General features: G+C 35.1%; 1 protein-coding gene across 5 annotated transcripts in view; it reads right to left on the bottom strand.

Annotated features, from left to right (window-relative positions):
* Positions 1–22,759, bottom strand: part of COMMD10 (COMM domain containing 10) — a 162,061-nt gene that overhangs the window by 23,061 nt on the left and 116,241 nt on the right. For 2 of the 5 annotated variants that reach the window (XM_060143444.1, XM_060143447.1), the window contains exon 6: positions 8,545–8,592. The exons of 2 other annotated variants lie outside the window; for them this stretch is intronic. In XM_060143444.1, the coding sequence (XP_059999427.1) occupies positions 8,545–8,592 (48 nt within the window). Of the gene's footprint in view, positions 1–8,441; positions 8,593–22,759 lie in introns of those variants that run through there. One more of the 5 variants, XM_060143450.1, reaches the window with a different exon arrangement.

The raw sequence follows: 22,759 nt of genomic DNA, 5'->3' as shown, positions 1-22,759 counted from the left end.
AGCAAGATCAGTAAAACCTTAAAAGGAAACAGCAATTGTCACATCAAGATTTTCAGAATCAGTAACTCCATAGGTACACCTCTTTTGTGATTGCATCCAGGTTTTCTATTCAATAAACAGTTTTGAACATTATAATCAACTTCTTTTTAATCAAAACTAGTCATATTGGCAAATTAGGTAGTACTGAGAAATATAATTCATTATGGCAGCTTTCTTTTTCAGTAGGTTTTTAATCAGTTTTGGATGCAGGTGCACTTTTAAAAGAAAAGCAACAAATTTCTATGGGCTACTGATGTCTCTAAAGTAGGAATTGGTTTTTCTAGAAAAAAGTAAAAGACAAAAACGAAATCAAATTTTGTAAGTCTCCATGAAGCAGTCCATGTACAAAAGTAATCTTACTGACTTGTTAATAATTTCTAACTTTCACAAAGAGAACGTGTTGTTCCGCGTCTTCCTATTTTTGAAGAGTTTAATGAAAAAACATAGTACTTACACCATAAGTAAACCAGAACTATGTAAATGACAATATTTCCTTATTCTCTTCTAAATACTTATTAGCAAACTTTGTTTCAAAATACAATTATGAAAAATATGACATTCAAGCCTGGGGTCTAATTTAAAATTGCATTCATTTTCCAAAAATGTAATTAAGTAAAATGAGGTTATAAAAAAATCAACCTGTCCATTTTAGCAGGCAGGTAATTTGCACAGATTGGTTATTGCTTTGCATGACTATTAATATAATATCTGATTTTTGCTTTTTACTGAATCTTGCCTGGAACAAGACAGTGAAGTTATTTTATAATCCCCATTAAAGTACCTAAGGTTTACTTCTTTTAATATTGCTAAGTTAAAATTTACCAACCAAAATGCTGACTTGCCATGCTACTTTTGAAAATAACATGTCTACTTTAATAAAATGGATCAATACTGAGTACTGAATATATCAAAATAATCCATTTGTTACCATGAAATAAAAATACCACTTAAGAAAGTTCTTCTTAAATAGGATGACTAACAATAAATACTGCCCAAGAAATTGCTCCAAAGTCAGTAGCTTCAATCTGTTTTCTTGGGGGAAAAAAATGAACTCATGAAGAAGGTTAATGATAAATAAATAGCTTTTATAAACTCATTACGTACTATAAACATTCAGCACATTTTCGTTCTTTTAAAATGTTGATAAACCTCCATTAAATAGTTTCATCATCTTTTCAGTTCCTCTTAATTTTGAAATCTATACTTTTTTTTGTTTGTTTTGTTTTTTTGCAGTACGCGGGCCTCTCACTGTTGTGGCCTCTCCCGTTGCGGAGCACAGGCTCCGGACGCGCAGGTTCAGCGGCCATGGCTTATGGGCGCAGCCGCTCCGCGGCATGTGGGATCCTCCCGGACCGGGGCACGAACCCGTGTGCCCTGCATCGGCAGGCAGACTCTCAACCACTGCACCATCAGGGATGCCCCTGAAATCTATACTTTTAAGAGAAAATGAATCATGATGGCAAATAAGGACACATTTACCTCTTCCCCTTCCCTTCAAATTCCACAAAAAATACATTTTTTAAAAAGAAGAAACATTGGGCTTCCCGGGTGGCGCAGTGGTTGAGAGTCTGCCTGCCGATGCAGGGGACACGGGTTTGTGCCCCAGTCCGGGAAGATCCCACATGCTGCGGAGCAGCTGGGCCCATGAGCCATGGTCGCTGAGCCTGCGCGTCCGGAGCCTGTGCTCCGCGACGGGAGAGGCCACAACAGTGCAAGGCCCGCGTACCGCAAAAAAAAAAAAAAAGAAAGAAGAAGAAACATTAACATGCAGGAAAATAAGAAAGAATAACACTGCAGGCCAGAAAATCTGAGGAAGTTCTATAAACAAAAAATCAGAGATTTGATTAAAAAAATAATAATAAAATGAGAAAACTGAATCTAAAACAAGCAAAGAAGCAGCTACTGTAGAGGCCCAGAGAAACATAAAGCTCATGGTCAACAAAAGCAGGTGTTTATTTTCTCAAATGTGATTTATATCTATGGAGAGTCCTGGAGTGGACAGGGGGATGAGAGAAACAGAGCAAGATGGCAGGCAATTTATGGGAAAGGACTCCCAAACCCAGAGGACAAAATCCTGCAACAAGGAACACCCTGCCCAGCGGTATTCCCTCCTTTTGCCATGCAGTCATTGGATGAAGGTTTCTATAATAAGAATCTTATTACCCCAAGAGGGATGGAGTCTCACCTGGGCTGAGGAATAAATACTTTCCAGCCATGAAAACTCCTCCATCTATGTTTTCAACCATACATACTAATAACCAAGAATCACCAATCATTTGAAGAAAAATTAGCAACAAAGCCATTGAATTTAAACTGAAGAAATACCATTCAGGCAGAGTAGAAGAAAAAGAAAACTTTAAATATAATTGACATTCTCAGTGAAATGAAAACATAGTACATCAACAACAACAACAAAAGAACAGGCTATTTTGAAAAAGAGTTCTACAAAATTAAAAATATGCCTGATAAAAAAATGATAAAACAAAGCCTAAAAAAATGGACTGATAATTTAAAGGGACCAGCTAAAGAAAAAATTATTGAGCTAGACAAGAAGGACAAGAGACTCTCCATAACCCAATGCAAAATTAGGAAAACATAAAGAAAGAGAAATGGAAGGCAGATTTACAAGTTCCAGTAGCTACCTAATAGAATGACAAAACTGAAAGAACTGGATGAAAAAGTAATCAGAGAAATAAAAGAAGAAAATTTCCTTCTTGGCTGAAGATAGATTCAGGGGCAGAGGCACCAGAAGAACACTAATAATTAAAAACAGACACTTAATCACATCTTAGTGTAATATCAGGACTCTACAGATACACATTTCAAAATCTTTGGCTGCAGGGGGACAGACGGAGGGAGGGAGAAAATGGTTATTTACAAAGGAATGAAAATCATATTATATATCAGAATTCTTTTTAGCAAAATCAGATAACAGAAGCCAGTAAAGCACACAGTGGTTAAGACTCCACACTCCCAGTGAAGGGGACCTGGGTTTGATCCCTGGTCAGGGAACTAGATCCAGCATGCCACAACTAAAAAGACCCCACAGGCCGCAACTGAAGATGCTGCAACCCAAGATCCCGCACGTGGCAACGAAGATTCTGCATGCCACAACTAAGACCTGGCACAGCCAAATAAATAAATAAATATTTAAAAAATAAATAAAGCACAGTCTTCAAAATTCCAGGTGAAACTATTTATATGTAGAACTCTGTCAAGCCCAATTAGCAAACAAGTGAGAGATTAAATAGACATAGTCAGGAAGAGACTCAGACTAGTTCAACACCTTCAGGTATAATCTAAAAGAATTACTAAATGATCAATTCTAGTAAAACAAACAAGAAACAATGAGGAAGATGTAAAATACAAGAAATCGTGATGTCCAAAAGCAGTAAAACTAAATTTACTAAATTACTAAATTAAATTTAGTAAAACTAAATTTATATCATCACTGATGCATAATATTAAAAAGAAATAACAATCTAAAATAAAGTACAAAAGTATTTTAGAATGACTGTCAGGGAGGAAGAAATACATACATACTAAAAAAACTCTAGACATTTTTAGAAAAGAATAAAAACATTCAGTAAGAGAAAATATTTCTCAAAATATTCCTTTCATTCATTTACACAAAGAGATGCCTGGCAATGGAAAAAGGATCTAATTTCTGCACCTTTAGATTTAATATGAATTTGCTTTTCTCCACATATACCCACACTTGTACATCGATAAACCCTTACTGGTGTGTAAACATCACCACTGCACTGTTCCTAGAGGTTCTGAATGCTCTTTAAAACTAATTAGACAAAAATGGTTATATATAGTTTTGAATGTCCATATGGAATGGAACCAAATAATGAAATCAGGTATATGACTTTGTAACTCAGAAAGTTTCAGTACTAATTCTTGGAAAATTACTTCCTCCAAAGTTCAGATGACCACAGAAGCTTTATATTGGAGTTACATTACGTAAAAACAGTCCATACATGAGAATATTCAAACTATCTCTTACAATGTTCCAATTAGAACTGACCTGAACCACAACAGTTTTCATTTTGTTCAGTAAATAAGTTTGATGTCTATTTTTCTTCCCGAGAAGTTTATCTAATTTTGAAAAGAACTGGTATTTACAAAAAAGAACATGTAAGTCTTAAACTGGCACCGTGATTTCAGGCAGAGGGCCTGTTGCTAAGAATGCTCATGAAAGTTAATTTTGAAGGTCTAAATGAGCCTTCAATTTACAATGAACTCATTAAGGGCAGACCAAGTGTCGAAAGCTGTTTTGTCTTCATTGTTTTGCTAAAATGCCGTCTTGTGCACATTCCTTTCATAAATTTCAGATGAAAATAAATAAATGTTTCTACAGCACAAGGCATCTGGAAACGGGTTAATACAGAAGTTTAAAATATTAAATAGAAGAAAAAAGAACTCGATCTTTCTACTCAGTAGACAATAATAAGCTGTATATTTAAAATATCTATAAAGGGTCTTTACAAGATCTAAAAAAGCTTGTTTGTATCTTGTCTCTAATGTCAAAGTGAGACAGAGGGGGGAAAATGCCCACCCTTTGACTTCTTGAAACACAAAACCAGGGACCATTAATTAAGACTTTTCAGATTTCAACTGTCATAAGGATGCATGGGAATGGTAATTTCTATAGAACCCAAAGTACAAAATATGAAAGTCTTTTATAGATTAAAACCAATATCCAAAATATACTTCAGCATAATCATGTCCATGCTATTGACCTTCAGGAACAGGTATAATATATTCTTCGTATACTCAATAACTCCAAAATGAATTGAAGTTTCCGCTAGTCTCCAAGGTCAGTCTCATTCAGTGATACAAGATCATTTTGGACTTTACAACAGTATGGTTAACTTTCATTACGTTTTAGATTTGTTCTTCTGATCATATATCCATCCAGAAGCTAGGCCCAGCATTTAAATCAAGTAAAATATTATGGATTTGCCACCCTTGGGATATCTTTCAAATGCTTTTGGAAATTTTTATAGAAGGTAATTTCAGTCATGCATATTTGGACTAATTTATTTAGCTGAGAATGAATACAAAAATAGTTCCATACGCATATCCATGAAAATGTAAGGAAATGAGAAAAATTAAGGTTGGGTCTACCTGCAATGTTTCTGAACACTACAACTCAATTCACATTACTAAATGTTTTAAAGACAAGAAATATGTTCTTCTCTTCCACTTAATGAGATAACATTTCTCACTGCTTTAATAAAGCATTCTGTATCTCTTACAGGCAAAAAAGATAAAACCCAAAAGGTTAAATAAATCTGAATTTGCAGTTAGCATATGTGTACATTATTAAATATCAGGGTGAGCTTATGCTATGATTATGAATAATGAAGACTAATTGTTCCTAAATCATATCCCACTAATACATTAGCAAATGAAAACACCTTGGGAGGAAAAAGCAGTTTCTGGTAGAGTCCTAAGATTGGGCTACCAAATGAATTACCCTTGAAAACAGAATTTGCTTCCATTTATGAAAAATCTGTCAAATAGGGGACAAATACTCAGTGAACAATCAAAATGATAATAAGAACATAACAGAAATTTAAGCATTGGTAATAACATGAGGGCTTCAGAAACAATAGACAAGCATAATAATGAAAATAGGTTTCATCTGTCTACTTGGTGGCATTCACTAGAGCTCTGTGTACACTGGCATGTTTGGACATGGGCAAGCTTCACTTTAGACAAGCGCTGTAGTGAGCATGCAGGAAGCCAGCTGTCAGGCTGCAACCCTTCAAAGGCCAGAATAATGTAGACTTATTTGTAGAGTGCCAAGATGCACAACGGAAACCTTACTCCCTCCCATATGGTTCACTGCCTTTCTTCTGAGATGAGGCTCTGGTTTCTGGCCTGGGGATGGAGAAGTGGGATAGAGGAGCCAACTGTTCTGCTTTCAGGGACAGACCTTTAATTAATCCTCCTGTTTCAGCTCTACATCTTCCTCTCTTACTTCATACTTGGCAGATTCTCAGTCCAGAGGCTCTTTCGGGTTCAGATAGGCGATCAGTTTCCTCTCACCTCCTCACAGCTTGTTTCATCAGTCTTCTCACTCCCATCTTTCCTTCTCCCAGTAATTTCTTGAAAACTTACAAGTACTAGTGAGTCTCTCTGATTTTCTTTGCTGCATCAATCTATTATGTGCTTTTACGCTTCTATTTTAGGGATGTCTCAGGAGGGACAAGAAATCAACATGTATGCGCAGGCCTCCATCTTACACCAGGTGGGACAACTTTCTAAATTTTTTAACCAGTCTACCATCTAGTGCATATAATTGTACACAAAAGTCTTACCTGCTAACTTGTAGAACAGCTAACTTTCCTGAGAGCTACACAAAATTTAAAACTCCTCAGCATTTCAATTTAATATAAACTGTTTATGGATGGGAAATCAGTTATTTTTATACCTGAAGGATAAAAAGTTACTATTATGATATCCAATGCTTAATTAAGAAAACCTAATCCATCTAGTGAATCTCAAAAAGATTCAGTTTCTGTTTCAAGTTCAAAGGATTCCTTACAAACTAAAAGATAAAATGTATTTTTTCCAATTATCTCAGCAACTGAATAATTAACAATTAGCTGCAAGATAATGAAAATTAGATGTCTGAAAGTAAGAATTTGCTTTTCTTCCCCCCAAAGAAGGCATGAGTAAAAAGGATCAACTACAATAGTTGGAAGTTTGGGGGAATATAAATTATTATTATTCATAAAATCAAATTTGAAAAAACAGCAATAATACAATCCTTAAAAACTGTGGAAACAGATATTAACTTTGTGACAAACATACCACTGAGTAACAAATATGACTGTTAAGTGACTTATGTGAAGCACAATTAATTGAATCATTATGTTGATTTATTACTTTACTGCCATTGTCTATTGCTGGTTCATAAAATCAGATGTGGAACTGGTCTCAAGCCAAGAATCCCCAAAGAAACAAATATAATAAGAAGCACAAGTCATCTAAAGGCGGCTTAAAATCTGCACTGTATTATACACGTTAAGATTTTAATTAACTACAGAAAGAGAAAACTGTTTTTTAAAATTACAAAATAGTATAGTTTACTTGATGTAAACCCAAAGAACGTCTCAGCCATGCTGGCATTATCTTTTAATCTTTTAGAATTCAAACTTTATGTAGTGGAGGAGGAGGGCCATAGTAGAAGTAGGGAGAGGGGATAAACTGACCTCAACTATCTTTTCTCATTTCAAAATTCTCTAGTCAATTTCACAGTCTCAATTTTTTATTTACTAATATTTTAATACTTTATTACCATTACAAATAAAAGTTGCTTTTCATTTATATCACAGTAACTTCAGAATCCTACATTAGATAAATGTGTTTAGAATTAAAACCCTACATTAAGACAAATGAACGCTAGAATCTCAGACTCAGCAGTTTGCCATGGCCAGGTCATCTGATTTACCCACATGTCTGACAGATGAAAGATACCAATGCTAGTGCACAATAATCACTGGAATAATGTTTGGGAACCTACCTGTTGTCATGAAACAAAAAGTAAAGAATTTTTCAATAAAAAAGTAAATATTTACTTGTAATCATTCATATATTTGAAACAGCCCTAACCACAGGAGTCCTGAATATACTAAGGTAAACAGAATATGTGGTAAAAATTTTGACGTTAAAGGAAGAAGATAACTGGTAACCATGCTTTGAAGTGAACTAATCAGTTTAAATATTCCTTCATTAAAAACAATAAAAATTGCTAAAGACAGCATTACTGAAATTTACCACAGCATAAAATTGTAATAATGGATATTGTACTATTGTTAGTTTTTATTTTAGTGTTGTTTTAAAAGATCAGTGGGAAAGTAAAAAAAGTAAGATGATCTGCACAGCCATGCCACAGTAGTTCTCAACTTTGGCTCTAATAGAACCAATGGGGACCTCTATTAAAATTTTTCTATCCTCAGAGCCACTCCCAAAGATTCTGTGAATCTTGAGGCCACGGCAGCTCTATTAAAACAAACAAAGCAAAATTTCATCAACAAAACAAAACTGCAAAAGGCTATTTTGATGTGTAACTAGGATCTGGCACACCTGGCACAGCTTACTTTCTTCCCTTACCTTTCCCAAGTCTTCGTTGTAAAAATTTCCATTCTTTCTCATCCAGTTTACCTAACTTTCGCGTTATACTTTTTCTAACTATTCCTCACAGGGTCGCCTTGTAGTTCATCTGTATCATTGAAACTTTCAGTGTTGCCCCAAAGCTACACTGAAGTCTATATATGCACTCTAAATTTTTATTTAAGGAGAATTCAAGCTCACAGAGGTATAACTGTTTAATGAATATTCTGACGGGAGCACATGGTAGTACAGAGAATAGGGAAAAATACTGAGGTGTTTAATCCTTTATTCAAGAAAAGCAACACATGACAAAAAGCATGAGATTCTGGTGAAAAGCTGTGCAGGTGAATTCAAAGACAGATCAGTTTATACCTGGCAGATTTCAGTACCCCAAAATGTGTTGGTTTGGAACTCAGCAATCTGAAGGAAAAAAAAAATGATAATCTTTTGAACAAAAGCAATCTCTCAGGGATAATGAAGGCTTCATCAGCTATTACAGGGGATCTCTTGTAGTGGCCTTTCATGGTACCCCTCTTTAAATAGATTACATGGCCTAGAAGTGGTTAGATGCATTGCGGTTCAGTTTAAAATTTATGTTTCCAATCTCTGTCGTTTACATTTTTAAAAATACAATGCTTTTCAAACAGACTTTATTTTACTTTAGTAATTTGTAATTGCTTACCTATTTTGCAATTAGTAAGCTCACTGACTATCTTAGTAACAACTACTGATCTTACGACGCTAACATACAACATTTACCAACCTTCAGTCTGTGTATGCATATTAACAAAGTGCATTATACTCTAGAAGTTGCCCTTAGTACAATAAATTTTAACTACATCAGACTTTTGCCTTTGTTGTCCGCTCTATATCCAAACCTAAAACTTTTTTTTTTTTTTTGCTGTACGCGGGCCTCTCACAGTTGTGGCCTCTCCCGTTGCGGAGCACAGGCTCCAGACGCGCAGGCTCAGCGGCCATGGCTCACGGGCCCAGCCGCTCCGCGGCATGCGGGATATTCCCGGACCGGGTACGAACCCGTGTCCCTTGCATCGGCAGGCGGACTCTCAACCACTGCGCCACCAGGGAAGCCCCAAACCTAAAACTTTTTACTCTAGCTCAAATGCATTAAAATTGCACCTCATCAGAATTCAATTTTTCTGGTAACTATGTAACCACCTTTTTTAAAAAAAAGATTTATTATTTATTTTGGCTGTGTCGGGTCTTAGTTGCAGCACACGGGATCTTTGCTGAGGCATGTGGGATCTTTCGTTGCGGCATGCGGGCTTCTCTCTAGTTGTGGTGTGCAAGTTTTATCTCTCTAGTTGTGGCGTGCAGGCTCCAAGGCACGTGGGCTTTGTAGTTGGCGGCACGCAGGCTCTCTAGTTGAGGCGTGCGAGCTCAGTAGTTGTGGCGCGCAGGCTTAGTTGCCCCGTGGCATGTGGGATCTTAGTTCCCTGACCAGGGATTGAACCCGTGTCCCTTGCGCTGTAAGGTGGATTCTCTACTACTGGACTACCAGGGAAGTCCCCGTAACCACCTTTAAAAACTATGGCTACATAGTGGAGGTTATTGGGAAACCGGATGCTTAAATAATTCCAGGAAACCTATCTCATTCTTGATTGTTTTGAAACCTAATTAATAGTAAGATATTCTTTAAATTGTTTTTCTTTGGACCTTACCCTCACATATAGGGTAAGGGAAAAGTTCGTAAGATTTTATTTTTGACACAGAGGAATAATCCAACATTAAAAGGATAATAATTTTAGAGTCAGAAATAACCCCTTATTTTCTATTTTTTTGGTAAAGATTCCAAATTAAGTTGTCCAAGCTATGAATAGATTAGAGGTCAGATAAACAGGTAAATCTGAGTTTGTTTTGAACTGAGAGAAGATTTCTTTTAAAATATGTCAACTCTCGCAGAAAACAGATAATATGTGATCCTATTCCAAAACACCATTTAAATGGTCTAATTTGGGGACTGCTGATCCTGCACATAAGAAGCTTTCTGAGAGGGAGAGAAAGAGTTGGAGGATATTTACTGGGCTTAGTGACTAAAGCCATCTTAAACCACAAACTTATTTACTGAAAACCAGAACAATTATTTTTTTAAAAAGTCTGTGTTTAGCTATTAAAAAAGAAAGGAAAACTGTGCAATTTGTTTTCTTTAACTTTTCATGATTAGTTCAAGCCTTTTCTCTATCTGAGCAAATCTTATGAGAATAAGAAAATCTTCAGACAAATATATAATGTAAGGAGATGTTTGTTAAATTTGAGAATTTAAAGTAGGGAAATAAAATGATTAAATATGCATTTTGGAAAAAATCAAGTATTTGCTGACAGTCACATGCCTAACTAATTTGAGACTACGATATTTCCTAAATTACAGTATGTGAAAATTGGGGGAATAACTTCTGCCTTATAGAAAACATATTTTCTCAAATTGATATCAAGTGAAAATTTCCAAATAAAAGCTTTCTGACTGGAATATCAATGAGTTAAGTTTCCTACTTGACAGTTTAAGTAATTTACTTGACAATATTATTTGATTCTAAAAAGGCTGACATAAAATGTAGTGTGTATAAATCAGAAAATGCACAATACTGGGTGTATCATAATACTGGGGTATGGAAAAAGGACACTTATCTACTTACATACTTATCTAATTATTTTCTATTTTCTTTTTTTTGTTTGTTTTATGTAAAAATGAGTATACTGTACACATATGATACATATATATAAATTATATGTATACAGAAGGGTACATACACCTAAATTTTTATTGATAGGCTATATAATACAGGAAGGCTGGAGTAAAACAATAAAATTTTCCAACAATAACACTGGAAAATATTTCATGACATAAGAATGTAATTACTTCTTAAATATGGCACAGAAAGTAGAAACCATGAAGGAAAAGATTGAGAAATAAATCAGAGAAATAAGATCATATTAAAATTAAAAATTTCTTTTCCTCAAAAAATGCCTTAAGACAGAAAGCAAGCCACAGAGTAAGAGACAATAATTTCAACATATACAATCAACAAAGGGCTGGTATCTAGAATATCTACAAATAAATATGAAAAACGGACAACTCGATAGATAAATGGACAAGAGACTTGAAAAAGCTCTCTATATAAGTGGGTATCTAAATAGTCAATACACATGTCAAAAAGTGCTCAACTCACTAATAATCAGGGAAATGCAAACTAAAAGCTCAATGTGATGTCTCTCTACAAACTCACCAGAATGGCTGAAATTAAAAACAAGGACAATACCGAGTTTTGGAGAAGATGCGTAGCAACCACAAGTCTCATACACAGCTGATGGTAAACAAATTGGTATAGTGACTTTGGGAAACTTGATTATCTACTAAAATTGAACTTGTGATCTAACAATTCCTAAGTATATGCTCAACAGAGATGCATGTGCATCAATCATAGTACAAATTCAAATTTCTATCCATATGAAAAATGGTTAAACACACTGCGGTATGGTCATACAATGGAATACTATGCAGCCAGGAACAAAAGTACTGCTACACAAAACATGGAGGAATTGCACCCATGTGATGTTGAGCAAAAAAAAACCCAGAGAGAAAACTGTATATTCTGACTAATTCAATTTATACAAAGTTTATTAAAAAGGCAAAACTAACTCATGATATTAGAATAGGTGGGAGAGTGGTTAACTTTGGGAAGCAGGAAAGGGGCAGTGGTTAGGAATCAGTAAGAGGGTTTCCGGGGATGCAGATAACACTTTCCTTCTCCAATGGTTGGTGGTTACACAGGAGTGTTCATTTTGTGATAACTCATTTAACTGTGTGTATGTTATACTTCTTTAAAACATATGGAGACCAAAGACTAACTTTAGTGGCTTTAGTCTGAAGACAAATTTATTATTTTCTTAAACATGGGCAAATTTTTCTCCTGAGCAAAGAATCCTACTAAGAAGAAGGGCAAAAATTATTTTAGTGTAATAGCTAAAATGTCCTCATTCTTTTAAAATCATCATTAGCAAATATATTATTTATTTTAGTTTCTATGTAACTGTCACTGAAAACTTAAAAGGCTTCAAGGAAACCAACTGGGAAATAACAGTTGAACATGAACACTGGAGTAATTACTGCCGTACAATCCAGAAACTAACAGATGAAGATACAAATGAAATGTTTTTAACATAAAAGAAAAGTCAAGTTGTATTTAAAGAACTGTTTGAGATATGTAGAAAAACAACTACTTCCGAACCGAAGGATACTACTTCACACTCCCTCCAAGGTAGAGAGGTTATCTTAAGCAGTGATACACAACCGTGTCAAGCTAAAGAGCCACTTTATACTGAGCTGAATTGTATATGGGAGCTGGAGAGCCACAGACTTCACTGCCACATTGTGAAGGGCAGAAACCCTGTTTCGGACACTACATAGCATGTCAGGATTGTACACTATATTTCAGAAGTACAGGTTATATTTGCATATTTGTTTTGTTACCAGCAGCAAGTAAGCTTAAGCTGCCCTTTGTGATTTATCCATTGTCATACTGGTTTGAACCAAACTGGGTTAAACCAAAAAAGCAGCTCTGATCAGAAACGGAGGGCTTTGAGATGTTACAAGTGGGGGCCCAGAAGTAGGTATATATAATACTGTACACATACAAGTTAAGTATCTCTGTCCTAAAGAAAGTATTTTTTATGTTAAAGTATCAAAACCATGATTAAAAAAAGATAAACAAATGAGTTAGAAAAAAATTCAACCCATGGTGTTGGGGCTTGTACTTTCCACCTCAAAAGAACCTTAGCATAAATATTCAAAAATAACAATGCTCAGTAAGCTGAAAGAAACGACTAAAGCAAATCTGATGATGTTGAACATTTCCGTAGACATCAAATTATAGAATACTATGTGTGCCATATACTGTTAAAATTGCTTTACATATATTAATTCATTTAATCCTCAAGCAACCTATGAGATACAGGATGAGACACAGAGAAGTTAAGTACTTGTGCAAGGTAACAAAAACGGCATTTGAACCCAGGCAATCGGATTGTTTAATTCCATGCGCATAATGAAAGAGACCGGTCAACTCTAGCTAAAATGTATACCCGTATAAAATACTGAACACAGTCGCATTTATAATATTCATTCATTCAACAAATACTTACTGAATGCTTATGACAGGCCAGGCACTATTCTAGGGGCTCAGAATTCAACAGTTTATAAAACTAAAGTTCCCTGCTCTTGTGGAAGTTTGCATTTTGGTGGAGGCTGACAATTAATAAATAAGTAAAATACATAATTTGTCTAATAAAACAGATAGCTTGTCTGAAGCTATGCGGCATGGGATATGCTGGAAATATGGTACCCTGTTATTTCTTAGGGTGGAAAGGGAAGGTCTCATGGATAAGGTGAAATGTGAGTAAAGATGTGCAAGAAGTGAAAGGGTAAACCATGAGACTATCTGGGAGTAGAACGTTCCAGACAGAAAAATCAGCAAGCACAATGTTCCTAAGGAGAAACAACAAGGAGACAGTATGACTGGAACAAAGTAAGTAAGAGGGAGATTAGTAGATGATTAAGTAAGAGAGGTAGTAGTGGGACAAATTATATAAAGCCACTGTTAGATCTTGGCTATTGTTTTCAGATGGGGAGCCATTTGAGGGATTCCCACAGACAACCAAAACTTCAAAGAATTTTGGGCTTTAAGCGTTCTAGAAGAATCTGTGGTAACTGGAGAAGTGTTTTGCATTAACATAAGAGATGAAATTAATAAACAAAAAGAGGAGGATTGTAAATCAGTGAGGTTACCATTTCTGAAGGGTCGGGGTCTCTACTGGCAAAGAGAAAGGAAGTGGCAAGAGGCTAAAATTTTCACGGGCATTGTGGTGGGGAAGAATGGGATCTGAACTAACATCTGTTATGAAAGCCAAAGTGACAGTGGAGGCAGACATAACAAAGGAAGGTAGGGAAATTCTCAGCAGCATTAGAGTAATATAATGAATTCCTCACAGAAATACTCACAGGGAAAGACAAGAGAATGTCACTGGACAGCAATACCAATCAACTAGCCAGCTTTGCTAGCTAACAGACACTTGCAAGTCAGGCATTTAAAAGACTTGCCCGCTTTGAAGACAAACAAAAAAGTACTAGATAGCGCTGAAAGGAGAACAATTTCAATTTTGTAATAATCATTAAGAGAAGGTCACATAAAGAGGAAAAAATACCCACAGTTCACATATAAATTCTCATGGTAGTAATAATCTAATGCATATGGCTTTGAAGATGGGTAAAATTATTACTTTAACACTGTAAAATGGATGGTAAGGAATGATATAAACTGCTTATGCAAATATATTTGAAATGAAGTAAAATTCAGTGTTCAAATGCAGAAGCTATTGAAGTGTCCGTAATGATACATTTAAATAAGGCAATTTGGCTGGAACTGCATTCATCTGTAAATAATTTACACACAGATCGAGTTATGAACTAGCTAAAAAACAGTATGAGTTCTAAAAACATACCCAATAGGATAATTTTGGCTCCAAGGTCAGATTTTTAAAGGGTCTCAGAGTCCCTTTCATGAAGAGATCCTTTAAAGTATAAATGGTTGGCAGAGCACAGGAAGCAGCTGACGTGGAGCCTCAGGAGTGCTGGGGGAAGAAGAGCAACAGCTCTCCTAACCAGTCACTCAGAAAAGAGTCCGGGTCTGAGCAGTCTCGGAGGGTCTGAGACTTTTCATTTTGCTGGAAAACCCTCACCCAGTCTATCCAACAGTCTACATCCTACCTATGAACTTCCACCTTGAAGGTACTATTTGTAAGAGGACACAGAAGTCAATCATTTCTATAATGGCAGATCTGTGCTTTTTCTACATATTTTGTAGTTTTTTCCATTTGTGAAATGTGCCAGAATCTACTCATCTACTTTTTTTTAAACAAAGAACACTGATACAATTAAGAAGAGAGAGTGTGGGCTAATAAGCAGCAGCTCATCAGTTAAAAACAGATTAAACGGAGAACAGGTTGATAATGAATACTTTTTAATTCCTTCGAGGAGTCTTTCTGGGTCTTCAGGGTTCAGAACTATAAAAGCTGTAATTCCCTTTGACTGCTAATTGTAGGACTGCTGCTTGTTTGTTAGATTTTGAGTTCCAATTTGAATCAGTTGCCTTCTTGGATAACTGCTGAGCTCTCACTTATATTTTTGGGGTATTTCACTATACTATTACACTCTGGAGTTAGAGTCACTGTTTCTTAACTCTCACCTCTTCAACTATTATGATTTTATTGGAGACGCACTTTTAGAGTTCTTTCAAGTCTGAGTTATCTTTGTTTGCTTTCACATTTCAAGCACAGTTTTGCTTGGTATATAAACTTCTAGTTTCAAAATCATTCTCCTGCAGAACCCTAACATTTTCTACACTATGCCCTAGAATTCAGGGTCACCCATGAGAAGTGTAATACCAGTTTTCATGTTTTTCCGTTGGTAACTTTTTTTTTTCCTCTTTGGAATCTCAGGATTTCCTTCTTTATGGTCAGGGGACTGAAATGCCAAAAGTATGCATTTACATGGGAGTATTTTATATTCATTCATTCTGCCTGATACTTGCTCAGCCCTTCCATTCAAAGACTAATACCTTTCCTCAGGTCTTGTGATTCTGTAATTATTATTTCCTGAACTTCCTCTCTGTATTACACATACATCATTACCTTTGAACACCCTTCTGTGTTAATATTTCACACATTATGTTCTTTAAAAATAAGAGCAAATTTTATAGTTTGTTAGGAAGTGAGAGATGCTATTGAAAATGAAAAAGTAGAGCAGAGTAAGTTAGTTCAGGTGCTGTGGGCAGTGTGGGGAGTGAAGGCTTTTTGAATAGGATGACAAACGCAGGCCTGCCTAAGAAGCTGACATGTGAGCACTGAGGAAAGGCTACACGGCCATCTGAGAGAAGAACACTGCAGGTAGAGATACAACTAGTACAAAGACTCTAAAGCAGAAAGTCCCTGGAATGTTCGAGGAACAGTAAGATGATTAGTGTGACTGAAGTGAACTGTGTGAGGGAGAGAGAGTGGTAGAAAATAAGATCAGAGAGAAAACCTGGAGGGGGCCATATCATTTAGGATTTTGTAGGCTAATGTAGAGACTCCCCAGTCTGTAAAATGGGAAGCCTTTGCATGGTAGAATAGTAACAGTTAAATCTGAGCATTTCCCCCTTTAATTGGCAGTATTACTAAAAAACAGATTTAATGTTCCAGTCATAAAAATCACATGATTTATTTTTACTTTATTTCTATCACAATCTCAGAAAGTTTGAAAAAAACCAATACCACACCATGCTTTTATTCTAAATTGTAGATGTTATAAGAACAAAAATTGTATGCAATATTTGAGGCTGAAGTAATCTTAGAAAATATTCCCATCATATAAGTAGTTATCTTTAATCTGCTTTTTATTATATGGTCAAATTATTACTTAGCAAAGTTCATTTGGTTGTATTTATTTTAAAAAATGGATTAAACATATTTTGCATTTCTCGCTAAGTCAGCAGTGATGTTAAACCTTACATCTCTTGATTTGTACCAATACCATCATCTCCTACTGAGAAGAGTTAGGATAACAGTAGAAACCTTGGAAAAGATTAAATGACAGCAAAGCTATGGGGTCAGAATACAATGTCTTAGTTGTTTCAAAGCAATTTTCTTGGTTGTAATCAAAGTAAATTTAATAAAACTAAAAACAATCTGCTCCTAGAATGTTACAATCTCCTGTTTTGAATAAATTCATATTATCTGGAAATCAATATGGCTCATGTTGCACACAAACAAGGTCTGAAAATAGTAATACCCCAGAGCTCCAACAGGATGCCGTATCCTTGAACTTTCTAGACCAAAATGAAAGGCTACTTCCTGGAAGAAATGATGCTTCTGAGCAAGACATTTCTTAAAACACTATTTCCAGAATTACTTGCCACCACCATAATAGAACATTATCAGGAAATTGTCAGCCTGATTGTTCACAGCATTGGTGACATAGAAAACTGCTCATATTTACTGGACCACATGACAATTAAGAACAGAACATTTTTCTGATTAATAGATTAAAAGTCAGGAGTTTTCAATGAACCTAACTTGAGCAACTTTCAAATCTCTGATGATTGTCCTGACCACTTTTGACTAGTTTAAAGTAATTTGAAAATGTTTCTAAGTTACATTTGTTAATAGTTACAAACCAGCTTAAATTCCCATTAAGTTTTATTCAAGAAACCTCAAGATTCTGCTCTGAGAACCTCATAAGTAAGTACCCACTACACTGTAACAGGATTAGTAGTGTTTTTCAACATTAATCTAACAGTTGGTTTTTTTTGGTTATTTTTTTAACAGTTGGTTTTCAAAAATTTTTTTAATGTGTAGGCTCCCTAGGAGTTCATATTCAACCAAACAATATCAACTCCACTTAAGCCATAAAAACCTGTTTCTACTGGCAACAATATGACAACCACAACTTATTACATGGGGCAAACTCCCAGAGAATGAGTCCAGCAAAGCACAGAACCAGGAATGTGAGGGGACCCTGCTTTGATAAAGTACCACTGAATAATACTTAAACCAGTAATCATTTCTGTCATTTACAAATATGGATCTGTTTAATGTCTTCAATTATTTAGACTAACCATTTGGATGATCCTAAACTGCTTTGAAGCCTTTGCACTTAGCTTTCCAAGTTTTGGGTTTTGGTTTTGCTTCAAGCTTAAAGTAATTCTAGCATCCTATAGCAACATATTGCATCAAAAAGTTGATTTTTAATAAATATGTCTTCTATTGAAGGGATCAATGTTCTTCACTGTTGTCTCTTTAATTAAAGAGAAGGGAATAGCAAAGTTTGTTTTTAAATGCCAATCACAAACGTATACTCAATTTGAATCATGGCTTTCAACCAAGAATGCTATACTAACATAACTCTTTTCACACTAAGATCAGAGTAGATTTTATACACTCGTAGTTAATCAACAATCCTCACAAGATTTGCTGGAGTTAATAACAAATATTTTTAAAAATGAACCTCTATTTTGCCCATCCAAACTCTTATTTCCCTTCAACTTTGTTTCATAAAAATGAGCACAGGAAGGACAGACAGACAACAGGAGATCACTATATGAGCCAGGGTGTGTCCTTTCTTAGACTGTGTTAAGAGAAGACAGAATGGCAAGTGGATAAAGCACATAAATGTGAGAAAGGAACTGAATACAGGTGAATGAAGAAAAATAGGGGAGGAAATGGAAGAGGTAACATCGGGATAGGAAGATAGATAAGTGGAGAAAAACATGGGAAGAGAAAGGAGAGCTTAGGAGGGCAAAAAGAAAACAGAATGAAGAGAGAAAAGAATGGAAAGCCTTCAAAAAATATTTGGAGGTCCATCTGAGGTGGACCTTAACAAGCTGATAAAATTCTGATTAAATTGAAGTAACTTATCGGGAGCCACATTTGATGAAACTGCTTGAATTTTCAAATGCTAGTTAAAATGTTTGTTTTTAAAATGTTTCCTTTAATCCTCTCATTTATGTTTATAAGATAATGCTATGGACAGGAATTAAGGGCACAGCCTGAAGTGATGTCCAAGAAGCACTGCTTACAGGAAAAAAAAAACTTGTCACATTTTAAAATTATGATAAATACTAACCATACTATGTATGAACTTAGAAAAGTGCAGTTGTAGCTACTACATTCTGCAACATATAAAATCCTAGATATGATTTCAGTACTTTTAAGGCTACTACACTATAGTTAGAAGAAAGCCAAAAACCAGGTGTTCACGGAAAACCTAATTAACAAAAACACAAATTTCAAATTTTACTCTTTTAAACTGAACTGGAGAATTTCTTGTATTCACTGCCAAGAAATAACACCTACAGAAGTGAAAACTTTGATACCTTCATTGCTGAAATAATGACTTTGAAGAAAATAGTTCAAAACAATAAAATACAAGAATCCTCATTTGTCAGAGAGTGTATGATTTTCCAAATATTCTGGTGTCTAAGGACTTAAGAAATAAAATATAGTTTGGCCAAAAATAAACTAGCTGACATTAAAAAACTCTATTATGAAAAACTGCAACACCAAAAATTCCAGGTGAACAAGCAGTAAGTTTATTAACTGTATTAATTATTGTATTTAATGTCAGTTACATTTAGCCAAAAGTATAGCACTAATATATACCACCGATAGGCTGTGGAATCAGCTTGACCTTATTTTAAAAGTATCTAAGAGGCTCTAAGAGCTAGCAAAACCATTTTAAGAGTATGGAGTGACGGGGAGCAAACTGTATTTATTTGGATTTGAACTACTCCAAGCCAGCCTTATAAACAACCTTAAAACAGAATAAACAGAGACTAAATACTAAAAAAAAAAAAAAAATTTAATGCAATTTAAAACTGTATCTGAAATCATTAAGTCAAGTGGAAAACTGGGAGGAAGGCAAAGTCAGTTAACATTGGAAAAGCTGTTTCTAAGGAGGATGAGTGTGTGTACACACACATAATATATCTATATATCACATCTATATTTGGACTGATTCAAGCAACTTTAAGAACTGTTGATGGTGTGGAGAAATGAACATCACAGCTTTTCATATCAGTTTTTTTGGAGAAAATTATATGGTAGAGGTGGGGCTGTAAAAGAGGTAGACTTTTTAATTTTAAACTTGTATACATCACTGGACCTTAAAGATCCACACCCACTGGACACTTAATGATAGGATGTACACCATGTTTATTTTAAGAACTAAATGCAATAACAAATTTTTACTAGCATTGTGATATATAACAAATTCATATATTTTATTCATTCAGTAAGTGTTTATTAAGAATCTGCAATGCACCAAGAACTATGTGAAGTCCTGGTGATACGGTAAAAATGCCAATCTAATGAATCAGACAAATGAATTTATTAAAATAAATTAAAATACAATGACATATGTCATGATAGATGTGCAACGGGTCTGGAGGTACAGTGAAGAAATATCTAAGGAGAGACACAGAAGAGAGAAAGCTTCCCAGCCAAAGCTGAATCTGAAGAGTATTTTAAGAGTTTACTGAAGGATGAAGTAAAATTATCTCTGTTTCCAGATAACATAATCTCATATACACTTAACTCCAGAGATTCCACAGAAAAAACTGGACAGAACTAATAAAGAAATTCAGTAAAGGTGAAAGATTAAAAAAAAATCAACATGCAAAAATCAGTTATATCTCTATGTACTAAAAATGAACTATCCAAAATAGAAATCAAGAAAACAATCCCATTTATAATGCCATCAAAAAGAATAAGATAGTTAGGAATAAATTTAACAAAGAGGTGAAAGACTTGTATACTGTAAAGTACAAAACATGATGAAACAAATTAAAGAAGACACAAAATAAATGGAAAGAAATCCCATGTTCATGGCTTGGAACACTTAATATTGTTAACATGTCTGTACTACCCAAAGTGAGCTACAGATTCAATGGCATTTCAAAATACTAATGGCAGTTTTTATAGAAATAGAACAAACAATCCTATAATTCGTATGGAAACACAAAAACCCCCAAATGCCTAAAACAATCTTGAGAAAGAAGAACATGGCTGATGGCATCACACTTCCTGATTTCAAAATACATGACAAAGCTACAGTAATTAAAACAGCATGGTACTAACATAAAGACACACATATAGACCAAAGGAACAGATATAAACCCATGTATATAGGCTCAACCAATCTTCAACAAGGGTACCGAGAATACATACAGGAAACAATAGTCACTTCAGTAAACGGTGTTAGGAAAACTGGATATCCAAATGTGAAAGAATAAAACTGAACCCTTATCTTATACTATACACAAAAATCACCAAAATGGAGTAATAACTTAATCGTAAGACCTGAAAATGTAAAACTACTAAAAGAAAGAAGAGGGAAAAAACTTCGTGACATTGGTCTTGGCAATGATTTCTTGATAGGACACCCAAAACCCAGGTAACAAAAGCAAAAAAAGACAAATGGGGCTACATCACACTAAAAAGTTTCTGTACAGTAAAGGGAAGAATTAAAAGAATGAAAATAGCAACTTACAGAATAGGTGAAAATATGTGCAAACCATATATCTGATAAAGGGTTAATATCCAAAATATAAAAGGGATTCTTCCAACTCAATAGCGAAAACAATCAAATAAAAAACAACAAAACCCCAAAACCCGAAATAACTCATTAAAAAATAGGCAAAGGACCTGAATAGACACTTTGCTAAAGAATACTTAACAAATGACATGGATAGACCTAGTGACTGTCATACTGAGTGAAGTAAGTCAGAGAAAGACAATTTATCATATGATATCGCTTATATGTAGAATCTAAAAAAAATGGTACAAATGAACCTATTTACAAAACAGAAATAGAGTTGCAGATGTAGCAAACAAACATACAGTTACCAAGGGGGAAAGGGGTGGGGAGGGATAAATTGGGAGATTGGGATTGACATATACACACTACTATATATAAAATAGATAACTAAGAAGAACCTATTATATAGCACAGGGAACTCTACTCAATACTCTATAATGACCTATATGGGAACAGAATCTAAAAAAAAACTGGGTATATGTGTATGTATAACTGATTCACTTTGCTGCACAGTAGAAACTAACACAACACTGTAAATCAACTATACTCCAATAAAAATTAATTTTTAAAAAAAGAATACCTACAAATGGACAACAGGTATATAAAAAGATGTAAACATCACTAGTCATCAAGGAAATGCAAATCGAAACCACAATGAGATAGTACCTCACACCTGTTAAAATGGTTACTTTTTTGTTATCAAAAAGCAAAAGGTAACAAGTGTTGGTGAGGATGTGGAAAAACTGGAACTCTTGTACATTGTTGGTGGGAATGTAAAGTGGTGTAACCATCATGGAAAACAGTATGGAGGTTCCTCAAAAAATTAGAAATAGAACTACCATATGATCCAGCAACAGAACTTCTGGGTATTTATCCAAAAGAACTGAAATCAGGACCTTGAAGAGACATTTGCTCTAATGTTCACTGCATTATTCACAATAGCCAAGATGTAGAAACAACCTAAAATATCCATCAATAGATGAATGGATAAAGAAAATGTGCTATACTCATAAATGGAATAATACTCAACTTTAAAAAAAAAAGAAAGAAAGAAGGAAATTCTGCTACACGCAACACGGAAAAACTTTGAGGACAGTATGCTAAGTGAAATGAGCCAATCACAGACAGATACTGCATGATTCCACTTAGATTAAGTAGTTGAAAGAGTCAAACAAATAGAAGCAAAGAACAGAATGGTGGTTGCCAGGGGCTGGGTGGGGAGGGAGACTCAGGAAATGGGGAGTTGCTATAAAATAAGCATAAAGTTTTAGTTATGCTAGATCAGGGGTCCCCAACCCCTGGGCCGCGGACCAGTACCGGTACCTGTTAGGAACGGGGCCACACAGCAAGAGGTAAGCAGTGGGCCAGCGAGCGAAGCTTCATCTGCCGCTCCCCATCGCTTGTATTACCACCTGAACCATCTCCCCCCACCCCCCCGATCCC

Source organism: Lagenorhynchus albirostris, chromosome 3, assembly GCF_949774975.1.
Source record: "Lagenorhynchus albirostris chromosome 3, mLagAlb1.1, whole genome shotgun sequence".
Taxonomy (NCBI): domain Eukaryota; kingdom Metazoa; phylum Chordata; class Mammalia; order Artiodactyla; family Delphinidae; genus Lagenorhynchus; species Lagenorhynchus albirostris.
Note: the sequence above shows the minus strand (reverse complement) of the source record. Positions and strands in the feature narration are given on the sequence as shown.